The 13421-nt window shown below is 32.8% G+C and overlaps 1 protein-coding gene across 1 annotated transcript; it reads right to left on the bottom strand.

The window, feature by feature from the left end:
• Positions 1-8624: 8624 nt before the first annotated feature.
• Positions 8625-9518, bottom strand: LOC142240913 (uncharacterized). The gene is made up of 3 exons (XM_075312664.1): positions 9227-9518; positions 8996-9163; positions 8625-8936 (listed from the first exon to the last, which is right to left on the bottom strand). Exons 1-3 carry the CDS (start codon positions 9491-9493, stop codon positions 8769-8771), a joined length of 603 nt encoding a protein of 200 aa, XP_075168779.1. The 5' UTR covers positions 9494-9518; the 3' UTR covers positions 8625-8768.
• Positions 9519-13421: the final 3903 nt, after the last annotated feature.

Below are 13421 nucleotides of genomic sequence, written 5' to 3'. Positions count from 1 at the left end.
TGTCAAAATTTTATTTCTATAGAAAAGTTTGTCAAAATTTAATTACTATAGGAAATTTTGTCAAAATTTATTTTCTATACAAATTTTGTTACAATTTTATTTCCATAAAAAATTTTGTTAAATTTTTTTTTCCGTAGAAAATGTTGTGAAAATTTTACTTCTATAGAAACTTTTATCAAAATTTTATATCTATAGAAGATTTTGGAAAAATTTTATATCTATAGAAAATTTTGTAAAAATTTTATGTCTATAGAAATTTTTTTAAAAATTATATATCTATGGAAAATTTTGCCAAGCCAAAATTTTATTTCTATAGAAAATTTTGTCAAAATTTTATTTCTATGGCAAATTTTGACAAATCAAAAAATCAAAATTTACACTTCTACACTTTTGTAAAAATTTTATTTCATAAGAAAATTTTGTAAAATTTTATTTCTATGGAGAATTTTGTCAACATTTTATTTCTAAATTTTGTTAAAATTTTATTTCTATAATGATTTTTTTTCAAAATTTTATTTCTATAATTTTTTTTCAAAATTTTAATTCTAAGGCAAATTTTGTCAAAAATTTTATTTTCTTAAAGAATTTTGTCAAAATTTTGTCAAAATTGTATGCCTTTAGGAAATTTTGTCAAAATTTTATTTCCGTAAATGATTTTGTCAAAATTTTATTTCTATACAAAAGCTTGTCAAAATTTAAGTACTATAGGAAATTTTGTCAAAATTTATTTTCTATAAAAATTTTGTTAAAATTTTATTTTCATAAAAAATTTTGTTAAAATTTTATTTCCGTAGAAAATTTTGTCAACATTTTATTTCTATAAAAATTGTTGTCCAAATATTATTTCTTAGAAAATTGTGTTTCTATAGAAAATTTTATTTCCATAGAAAATTTTGTCAAATTTTTTTTTCTATAGAGAATTTTGTCAAAATTTTATTTCTATAGAAAAGTTTGTAAAAATTTTATTTCTAAAGAAAATTTTGTCAAAATTTTATTTTTATTGAAAATTGTGTCAAGATTATATTTCTATTGAAAATTAAAAATAGAAAACTTTGTCAAAATTTTATTTTTATGGAATGTTTTATCAAAATTTTATTTCTATAGAAAATTTTGTCAAAATTTTATTTCTATAGAAAATTTTGTAAAAATTGTATTTCTATACAAAAGTTTTGTCAAAATTTTATGCATATAGGAAATTTTCTCAAAATTTATTTTCTATAGAAAATTTTGTTACGGAGGGTTTTATAAAAATTTTATTTCTATAGAAATTTTATTTCCATAGAAAATTTTGTAAAAATATATTTCTATTGAGAATTTTTTTCGAAATTTTATTTCTATATGTTTTTTTTTTTAATTATTATTTCCATAGACAATTTTGCTAAAATTTTAGATCTATAAATGAAATCCGAAATAGAGAAATAGGCAGTAGGCAGTAGGCAGAAGATGGGACGGAGTAAAATGAGCCCCAAAACCTATATGAAACAGGACCCCAGATATGGGATGAGGTTTCATTATGAATATGAGCCCTATGATAATCTTCCCCAACAGTTGTAGCTGAAGCATACACATCGACCCCAAATCTAAATTAGGAATCATTTTCACATTTGATTTAAACGACTGTGAGAAAATGATCTCCAACTATTCGCGTTTGCCAACTTTGGACTCTGTCCATAGGGGAAAATCGTAAACACCGACCAAAGGCGGTCACTTATTTCGTTTTAAAATCGCCTGAGACCATTTTGTATTTTGTCCATAGGATAAAGTCTCCAACACCAGCTGAAGGCCATCAACTTTTGTCACCTTAAAATTGTGATAACCCATTTTGGACTCTTTCTATATGGAAAAGTCACAAATCCCGGACGAAGGTCGGCTACTAATATCGCTTTGAAATTGTGATAGCCGCTTTGGGCTCTGTCCATAGGAGAACATTGCAGACTCTGGCCAGAGGCCGTTCACTTATTTCGCTTTCAAATTACCTTCGCTCACTTTTCATTCCATTCGTAGAAGAAAGTCTTAAACCATAAAAATAATTGGAATTCGTTACAAAAAAGTACAATTGCTTCCTATGTCAAATCCCAAAAAGAATCCAGAAAATTGGCTACACTTGAAAAGGGTGCTTAATTACAAATATAACATTGGGGTTCATTTGAATTTGAAATATGTGGTTATTTTCATAATTTCAAGGCCGCAAAAAGAAATGAAAAACTCATAAAAAATAGATGTTGTCGTTTTCCATATAATTTTGTCGGGTCCTAATTCCTTTAGGTTTTGAGACTCATTTTTATGGGACCCCCATATTCATAGAGCCACTGCAATAGAATCATAAGAACTAATGCACACCACTTGCTGATCGAAAACAGCCATTTTCAATAGTTTGAATACACTATGTTTGCAGAAAGGGGGATTTAAACAATCTCTTCTGCTTCGAAATCCTTTCATTAGATCCAACATTCTAGCCTCATTTATATTCCGATAAAATTCAACAATAATTTCAATAAATGCATAACAAATTTATTAAACAATTTTTTCCCCTCTGGATTTAAATCGTTATTAATTGGCTTTATATGAAATTCAACACAAATTATCATTGTAAGCTAATCCATTTCGATTATTACAAAATTTGCCAGTGATTCGAAAGGCTCTACAGTCCGTGTTGTTTGGTGGTGATGTGGCTGCGTTAATTGTTTTAACACATATTGCCATAATTTGCATTCGAATTAAGTCAATTAATTAATATGTTATTTTATGGGTGGGTGTATGTGTGAGAGTGTCTGTGTGTAGATAAATGTAATCTCACATATGTATATGAGCGTAAGTCAATTATATACCAAAACTTGAATGAATAGTGATAATGGCATCAAATTCACACACCCACACACATTCTCATATAATACAAATACAAAAACAAATTCCCACCTTTTTAGTATAGGCACCAGACAAGCGGCAATTGAATTGAGAATTTTTCAATTAACTATGACAAACAGAGAAAAAATTCCTATCGCATACCTTAATTAAAAGTTAAATTCTGACAGAGAACAAACAAAACAAACAAACAAGAACAACAACAACAACAATGGCAAATATTTAAATTATTTGCATTATTTACATTAATTGGCTATCGTTTAACAATTATTTTTTGGTAAATAGGAAAGGGATATTACTTATCTTCCAATGTTAATTCAATTAATTTGTACAAATTTTACCATACAGATGAAGCAGACTATGGCAGAAGAAAATTTCTATGGAATTTAAATAAGGCAGAATAAATTAAAATTTAATAACAAAATCGAAAACAAGAAAGAATTCACCTACCATAAAAATCATATAAGAACCCTATAGAATTTCTTTAATAATTGAAATCTTTCATTTAATTTAAAATCAAAAAAAGTCGACCGCTAAATTCGAAATTCTGCTTCTCACTGCTTACATTTCAAAAAAAAAAAAAAGTTTACTTGGATCCAAATATTTTGACCTTCCTTTTATGATAATGGTATTATTTCCGAGCCAAAGATGTGGCTTCTTCAAAATAAAGAAATTTTTTATTGACCTATCTGGCTTTAAATATAGGACCAATAAAATTACAATTAGGATACCGATCTGATTTATCACATTTTCATTCTATTTTCGCGGTTTATTAATAAAGGTAATCACGTACAAACCAAATGCCAGTTTAAAAATCCAAATTATATGGGATACTTCAAAGTAAAAAATGTTTTCTTAATTCAAACAAAAAATAACTAAATAAATTAAATATAAAGTTTAAATATTGTAGTTAATTTAGGGACAATTTCTTTAAATCAAAAATGTGTTTCTTTATATTAAGGAAAACCAGTCTTACTTCAAAGACATGCGACTTTAACGGAGGGACGCAAATTTACAAAGCTCTATGATAATCTGCCCGAACAGTTGTAACTGAAGCATACACATCGACCCCAAATCTAGAGTAGGGATCATTTTCATATTTGATTTAAACAAATTTACAAAATTTGTGTTCTAAATTTAATGAAAAAAATTTTTGAAGCAAAGATTATAAAATTTATTTTAATTAAAATTCCATTTTTTTTTTGTACCTGAACATGAGTCTAAATCTGGCGAAAGATATATATGGGAGCTATATCTAAACCTGAACCGATTTCAACCAAATTTAGCAAGGATTGGCAGGATATCAATTCTACTCTCTGTGCAAAATTGTACGTGAATCGATTTTAAAATTTTGGCCATATGAGTCTAAATCGGGCGAAAGATATATATGCGAGCTATATCTAAATCTGAACAGATATCAACCAAATTTAGCAAGCATTGGTAGAATTTCAATTCTACTTTCCTTGCAAAATTTCACGCAGATCGGTGTAAAAGTTTGGCCTCTACGACCATATGTGTCTAAATCGGACGAAAGATATATAAGGGAGCTATATCTAAATCTGAACCGATTTCAACCAAATTTAACATTCATTGCTAGAATGTGAACTCTATTACCTGTGCAAAATTTCACGTAAACCTGTCTTAATCTTTGGCCTATATGGTCATTGGGCGAAAGATAACAGGTTGGCTGATAAGTCCCCGGTCTAAAACACATTTTTTTTTTGTCAATATTCGTTTTTATTATTCAACATAGTTCCCTTCAAGAGCGATACAACGATTATAACGACCTTCCAATTTTTTGATACCATTATGGTATCAAAAAATTTTGCCTCAAAATAGGCCTCAGTTTCGGCGATCACCTCTTCATTGCAGCCAAATTTTTTCCCTGCGAGCATCCTTTTGAGGTCTGAGAACAACAACAAGTATATACGGCCGTAAGTTCGGCCAGGCCGAATCTTATGTACCCTCCACCATGGATTGCGTAGAAACTTCTACGAAAGACTGTCACTCGGATGAAATTTGCTCCTCCAAGAGGCTCCAAAACCAAATCTCGGGATCGGTTTATATGGGGGCTATAAATGATTATGGACTGATATGGATCACTTTTGACATGGTTGTTAAATATCATATACTACCACCACGTACCAAATTTCAACCAGATCGGATGAATTTTGCTTCTCCAAAAGGCACAGGAGGTCAAATCTGGCGATCGGTTTATATGGGGGCAATATATAATTATGGACTGATAGGAACCAATTCCTGCATGGTTGTTGGATACCATATACTAACATCACGTACCAAATTTCAACCGAATGGGAAGAATTTTGCTCTTCCAAGATGCTCCGGAGGTCAAATCTGGGGATCGCTTTATATGGGGCCTATATATAATTATGGACCGATATCGACCAATTTTTGCATGGGTGTTTGAGGCCATATATTAACATCACGTACAAAATTTCAACTGAATCAGATGAATTTTAGTCTTCCAAGAGACTCCGGAGGTCAAATCTGGTGATCGGTTTATATGGGGGCTATATATAATTACGGACCGATATGGACCAATTTTTGCATGGTAATTAAAGACCATATACTAACATCATGTACCAAATTTCAGCCGGATCGGATGAAATTTGTTTCTCTTAGAGGCTCTGCAAGCCAAATTGGGGGATCGGTTTATATGGGGGCTATATATAATTATGAACCGATGTGGACCAATTTTTGCATGGTCATTAGATACCATATACTAACACCACGTACCTAATTTCAGCCGGATCGGATGAAATTTGCTTCTCTTAGAGGCCTTGCAAGCCAAGTTTGGGGGTCCGTTTATATGGGGGCTATACGTAAAAGTGGACCAATATTACCCATTTGCAATACCATCCGACCTACATCAATAGCAACTACTTGTGCCAAGTTTCAAGTCGATAGCTTGTTTCGTTCGGAAGTTAGCGTGATTTCAACAGACGGACGGACGGACGGACATGCTCAGATCGACTCAGAATTTCACCACGACCCAGAATATACATACTTTATGGGGTCTTAGATCAATATTTCGATGTGTTACAAACGGAATGACAAAGTTAATATACCCCCCATCCTATGGTGGAGGGTATAAAAAGTCGCTGGGGGCCAGATCTGGAGAATACGGTGGGTGGGGAAGCAATTCGAGGCCCAATTCATGAATTTCTGCCATCGTTCTTTGCCATGACTTGTGGCACGGTGTGGAATAACACTTTTTTCTTCTTCATAAGGGGCCGTTTTGCCGCGATTTCGACCTTCAAACGCTCCAAAACGCCATATATTAGTCACTGTTGATGGTTTTTCCCTTCTCAAGATAATCGATAAAAATTATTCCATGCGCATCCCAAAAAACATAGGCCATTACTTTGGCAGCTGACTTTTGAGTTTTTCCACGCTTCGGAGACGGTTCACCGGTCGCTGTCCACTCAGCCGACTGTCGATTGCACTCAGGAGTGTAGTGATGGAGCCATGTTTCATCCATTGTCACATATCGACGGAAAAAACTCGGGTGTATTACGAGATAACAGCTGCAAACACCGCTCAGAATCATCAACACGTTGTTGTTTTTGGTCAAATGTGAGCTCGCGCTGCACCCATTTTGCACAGAGCTTCCGCATATCCAAATATTGATGAATGATTGACCAACACGTTCCTTTGATATTTTTAAGGCCTCTGCTATCTCGATCAACTTCATTTTACGGTCATTCAAAATCATTTTGTGGATTTTTTTGTTGTTTTCGTCGGTAACCACCTCTTTCGCGCGTCCACTGCGTCACCGTCCTCCGTACTCATTTCACCATGCTTGAATTTTGCATACCAATCAATTATTGTTGATTTCCCTGGGGCAGAGTCCGGAAACTCATTATCAAGCCAAGTTTTTGCCTCCACCGTATTTTTCCCCTTCAGAAAACAGTATTTTATCAAAACACGAAATTCCTTTTTTTCCATTTTTTTCACAATAACAAAAGTTGCTTCACAAAAGACGCTCTATCTCACAAACTATTGGACTTACAGACGTCAAATTTTGACACGAATCATTTGAAGGTTGGTGCTATATAAAAATAATATGCATTTAATACTAGCGTCGCCATCTATGTGTCAGACCGGGGACTTATCAGCCAACCTGTTATATATGGGAGTAATATCAAAATCTGTACCGATTTGGCTGATATTTAGCAAGTTTTTTGGGACTCATAAAATAATCTGAGGTATGGAATTTCAAGAAGATTGGTAGATAAATACGCCAATTATGACCAGATCGGTGGTAAACATATACACTGAAAAAAAACATGCCCGGTTCCAAAGATTTTGACTTTACTGTAAAAATTTTGGTATTGATTCCGAGCCAAAGAAGCGGAGAATACAAGTTAGGATACTTTTAAGACACAATTCTCTTTTACATTTAGGTTTTGTGTACTTGCTTCTAGGAAGCAAATTTTAAGTTTTCGTTTTTTCAGCTGTTTATCTTCATATGCTATCAAAGTCCTTTAAAAACGAGTTAACGACAACTTTATTTTCCAAATTGAGACTCGACTTCTAGTATAAATTATGCTATGGTTCAAGTAAAAAACGTCTTTAAAATAAAGTGTTGAAAAACATGTCTTATATTTGAACGATTTTTTGCTTTGTAGTCAAGAAGCAAAAATACAACAAATTTAAAGACAATTTCATTAAATTTAAAGAATTTTTCTGAATTATTAAAGTCAAGTTGACTTTAGCCCAATCAATTTTTCGTTCATGTTATGATACCCATTTTTAAGTAAAATCACTTAATTATAAGGACAATACGACTTCATTGAAAAGTTTATCGACTTTTGGACAAGGAAAAAAACTTTATATTAGAGAAATGCGTCTTCTATACTAAGCAAAATTTGCATTCGTATTTTAAAGACATGAAATCTTTGACCTCACGACAATATTTTTTTCAGTGTACCCAGCAAAAAAATTTGGAAGTTCTTCTAAAGGCAAAACTTAAAAGCACTTCCAAAAATGTTCTCCCAAAGATGTTCTTTATTTTAACTGCACCAGAAGTTCATTTGAGTCAAGCGTTGGAATGCATTAAAAATCATAAAAATTTTTAAAAATTATTTATTTTTCCAAATATCACAAAATTTCTAAATTCACATCCAAAACACTGAATTCGCCTCACACCTTAAGAAGTGATGAAAATTCAGTGCAGCGGATGTTGAAATGGTGGACATCCGTCCTATGACAAGCCCATGTTAAATTCATCGCTTCTGCGTCAATTTGACAATACTTCCGGATCCAAAAAGAACATTTTCACTACTTTTTTGGCGACGCTTTTTTTTTTTTTTTTGCTGGGATAATATAGTCGGCCCCGCCACACTTTAGACTTTGCTTACTTGTTTAAATTAAATAGATAAATATTATAGAAATATACGAGTATATTTATTATGAATTTAACCCCCATTTTCATGAAGCTCCGTTAGTGCTAGGTTTGCTAACGAACTTTTAAACCGTACTATGGACATATCTATCATCTTGCCTATATATTCTATATGCCAGTTAGGAGCTTAATGCTAAAAAATTTTAGTTAAAGTAAACCGTATAGAATATATTTCCATTTTACTTTCTATTAACTGGGAGTTAAAGTCTAACGGAGCTACATGAAAATGGCCGTAAGGGTGATAAAAATTCTCAATTCTTTTAGTTTTGTAATTAAACTTGAGATCTGTTTGTGTTTTCACATATTAACTTTATTCAATATTTCGACCCCACATCTGAAATATTAATACAAAAAAATATATTACAAGTTAACAACACTAGTTTTGATTTTTCATCGTCGTCATCTGTTTTTGGTGGTAAAAATTAATTATTAATTATTTTGCTTCAATGAAATTAATGCACAGAAGATAATATCACATTTAGATTTTCACAAATTCCCCTCGAACCGAAAAACAAATATAATTTGGACGCCTAATATTATCTTTAGTCAATGCCACGAATTTCACTACAATGTTGTAGCGACCCTCCATATTGATATTAAAATTAAAAACTGTATCAATCGTGTATGGTCGATAATGGTAAATATGCTAGGAAAAGAAATTGATTACATTTTATTAATTGGCAATGATATCTGAGAATGATTTACCCCATAGTTAGTGAAACATTTATGATCATCTTCCAAAATATTTTGTGTCCAAACCTGATAACTCAATGAGCCTTTCTGGAACATGTCAGTACAAAAATCATAAATAAAAGCTGACAAAAATGTTGGTTGCCATTTTCCGCGACCAAATTTATAAACCTGTACTTGAAACTAAATACAATGAGAAAAAAAATGTCATAATCTTTTTGTTTTGAATAGTAACACTTACTGTACCTCTATACGATCATCTGGTGATAAATCTTTCCATACGCAGGTTGTGTTACCTACGATATGCATATCTCCATCATCGTATGACAGTGTATAATTGGTAAAATCGAACATATCATGAACGTCACCGGCTTCAGGTGGAACATCATCACAGGGAGCAAATAAATCTTCATTCTCGAAAAAGAATTGATGTCGTATAGCTATACCACTCTGAACTATACAAATCACAAGGAGACTTTGGATTACACGGTGGCTGTTGGTGATTGGCCACATTACGATATTATTTCAACGAACGAAATTAAAAACCTAGAACTTGATACACAATTCATTTTCATTGGGGTTTTTATACCTAGTTTCGAGGGAAAATATTATCAGCAGTATATAATTTTCGTAATGTTATTTTCTAGTACAGTTATTATTCCAGGAATGTAAAAAATTTTACAAAATTACATGTATCAGAGGTTTGACATCGGTTGTGGAATGAAGATTTGGAGGTTTTCATTTCATAACCCCAGATTGTGACACCTACTTCATGTAGAGTAAAAGAATACTAATCCTTCGAAATTCTATGTTACTAAGTTATTACAGATCTATATTTTATTAGGCTTCGTGTTACTGCAAACAGGTATTTTGCCTAATGTTTTTGGGGGATATCCCCATCCTATGGTGGAGGGAGGGTCATGCAGTTTGTAACACATCGAAATATTGCTCTAATACCTGTTTGCAGTAACACGAAGCCTAATAAAATCTAGATCTGTAATAACTTAGTAACATAGAATTTCGAAGGATTAGTATTCTTTTACTCTACATGAAGTAGGTGTGACAATTTGGGGTTATGAAATGAAAACCTCCAAATGTTCATTCCACAACCGATGTCAAACCTCTGATACATGTAATTTTGTAAAATTTTTTACATTCCTGGAATATATATATATATATATATATATATATATATATATATATATATATATATATATATATATATATATATATATATATATATATATATATATATATATATATATATATATATATATATATATATATATATATATATATATATATATATATATATATATATATATATATATATATATATATATATATATATATATATATATATATATATATATATATATATATATATATATATATATATATATATATATATATATATATATATATATATATATATATATATATATATATATATATATATATATATATATATATATATTATGGGGTTTGCAATAACACGAAGCCTAATATATTCTGGGTCGTGGTGAAATTCTGAGACGATCTAACAGGTTGGCTGATAAGTCCCCGGTCTGACACATAGATGGCGTCGCTAGTATTAAATGCATATTATTTTTATATAGTACCAACCTTCAAATGATTCGTGTCAAAATTTAACGTCTGTAAGTCAATTAGTTTGTGAGATAGAGCAACATTTGTTATTGTGAAAAAATGAAAAAAAAAGGTAAAATAATGTTTTCTGAAGGGAAAAAATACGGTGGAAGCAAAAACTTGGCTTGATAATGAGTTTCCCGACTCTGCCCCAGGGAAATCAACAATAATTGATTGGTATGCAAAATTCAAGCGTGGTGAAATGAGCACGGAGGACGGTAAACGCAGTGGACGCCCGAAAGAGGTGGTTACCGACGAAAACATCAAAAAAATCCACAAAATGATTTTGAATGACAGTAAAATGTAGTTGATCGACATAGCAGAGGCCTTAAAGATATCAAAGGAACGTGTTGGTCATATCATTCATCAATATTTGTTCTGTGCAAAATGGGTGCCGCACGTGCTCACATTTGACCAAAATAAACAACGTGTTGATGATTCTGAGAGGTGTTTGCAGCTGTTAACTCGTAACACACTCGAGTTTTTCCGTCGATATTTGACAATGGATAAAACATGGCTCCATCACTATACTCCTGAGTCCAATCGACAGTCGGCTGAGTGGCTGAGCGACCGGTGAACCGTCTCCGAAGCGTGGAAAGACTCAAAAGTCCGCTGGCAAAGTAATGGCCTCTGTTTTTTGGTATGCGCATGGAATAACTTTTATCGATTATCTTGAGAAGAGAAAAACCATCAACAGTGACTAATGATGGCGTTATTGGAGCGTTTGAAGGTCAAAATCGCGGCAAAACGGCCCCATATGAAGAAGCAAAAAGTGTTGTTCCACCAAGTCATTGAGAACGATGGCAAAAAAATCATGAATTGGGCTTCGAATTGCTTCCCCACCCACCGTATTCTCCAGATCTGGCCCCAACGACTTTTTCTTGTTCTCAGACCTCAAAAGGATGTTCGCTGGGAAAAAATTTGGCTGCAACGAAGAGGTGATCGCCGAAACTGAGGCCTATTTTGAAGCAAAACCGAAGGAGTACTACCAAAATGGTATCAAAAGATTGGAAGGTCGTTATAATCGTTGTATCGCTCTTGAAGGGAACTATGTTGGAACAATAAAAACGAATTTTGACAACAAAAAATTTGTTTTTCTTTATGAGAACGAGGACTTATCAGCAAACGTGTTAAGCATGTCCGTCCGTCCGTCCGTCCGTCTGTTGAAATCACTCTAACTTCCGAACGAAACAAGCTATCGACTTGAAACTTGCCACATGTAGTTGTTATTGATGTAAGGCGTATGATATTGCACATGGGCCATATCGGACCATTTTACGTATAGCCCCATATAAACCGACGCTCAGATTTGGCTTGCGGAGCCTCTTGGAGAAGCAAAATTCATCCGATCTGGCTGAAATTTAGTACATGGTGTTGGTATATGGTCTCTAATAACCATGCAAAAACTGGTCCACATCGGTCCATAATTATATATAGCCCCCATATAAATCGATCCCCAGATTTGACCTCCGGATCCTCTTGGAGGAACAAAATTCATCCGATTGGGTTTAAATTTGGTACGTGGTGTTAGTATATGGTCCCTAACAACCATGCAAAAATTGGGCCATACCGATCTTAATTATATATATAACCCCCATTTAAACCGATCCCCAGATTTGACCTTCGGAGTTCTTGGAGGAGCAAAATTTATCCGATTCGGTTGAAATTTGGTACGTGGTGTTAGTATATGGTCTCTAAAAACCATGCAGGAATTGGTCCATATCGGTCCATAATTATATATAGCCCCCATATAAGCCGATCCCCAGATTTGACCTCCAGAGCTCCTTGGAAGAGCAAAATTCACCCGATCCGGTTGAAATTTGGTACGTGGCGTTGGTATATGGTCCCTAACAATCATGCAAAAATTGGTCCATACCGGCCTTAATTATATATATAACCCCCATATAAACCTATCCCCAGATTTGAACTCCAGAGCTCCTTGGAAGAGCAAAATTCACCCGATCCGGTTGAAATTTGGTACGTGGTGTTAGTATATGGTCTCTAAAAACCATGCAGGAATTGGTCCATACCGCTCTTAATTACATATATAACCCCCATTTAAACCGATCCCCAGATTTGACCTCCAGAGCTCCTTGGAAGAGCAAAATTCACCCAATCCGGTTGAAATTTGGTACGTGGTGAAATTTGGTACATTGCGCTAGTATATGGCCAATAATAACCATGCCAAAATTGGTCCATATCGGTCTATAGTTATATATAGCCGATCCCCAAAAATAATCTACCAAAATTTTATTTCTATAGAAAATTTTGTCAAAATTTTATTTCTATAGAAAATTTTGTCAAACTGAATTATGTACGTATTTAATCGGCCTTTTTGTTTGTTTAATATATACTCCTTATGGACTAACTTACAATTGAGAAGACTTAACACTGTTTTAAGATACCTTGTTATCGTCAGGTGTTACCGCAACCCAAGAAATTCGATTGTGGATGACAGTGTTTAGTACAAGTTTCTATGCAATCCATGGTGGAGATTACATAAGATTCGGCCTGGCCGAACTTACGGCTGTATATACTTGTTTTTTTTTTAATAACATTATGCTCCGCCTAAGACGATTTAAAATTTAGGTCTAAAGATTTTGTAGAAATACAAAAAACTTATGTACAAATCGGTTTAGATATAAATATAATATAGTCGCCCCCGCCACACTTTAAACTTTACTTACTTGTTTAAATTTAATAGATAAATTTATATAAACATACGCCTATATATTTATTATGAATTTAAAAATGATAAAAATTCTTTTCGTTTTGTAATTAAACTCGAGGTCTG

Source organism: Haematobia irritans, chromosome 5 (genome assembly GCF_050003625.1).
Source record: "Haematobia irritans isolate KBUSLIRL chromosome 5, ASM5000362v1, whole genome shotgun sequence".
Lineage (NCBI taxonomy): Eukaryota > Metazoa > Arthropoda > Insecta > Diptera > Muscidae > Haematobia > Haematobia irritans.
Note: the sequence above shows the minus strand (reverse complement) of the source record. Positions and strands in the feature narration are given on the sequence as shown.

Bases quoted from the DNA above. Each gene is read 5' to 3' on its own strand.
- LOC142240913 (XM_075312664.1), bottom strand. From the start codon at position 9,493: ATGTGGCCAATCACCAACAGCCACCGTGTAATCCAAAGTCTCCTTGTG. The intron at 9,164-9,226 runs GTACAGTAAGTG...CATTGTATTTAG, and splicing joins CACCAGATGATCGTATAGAG to TTTCAAGTACAGGTTTATAA. The intron at 8,937-8,995 runs GTAAATCATTCT...TTCTTTTCCTAG, and splicing joins AATGTTTCACTAACTATGGG to CATATTTACCATTATCGACC.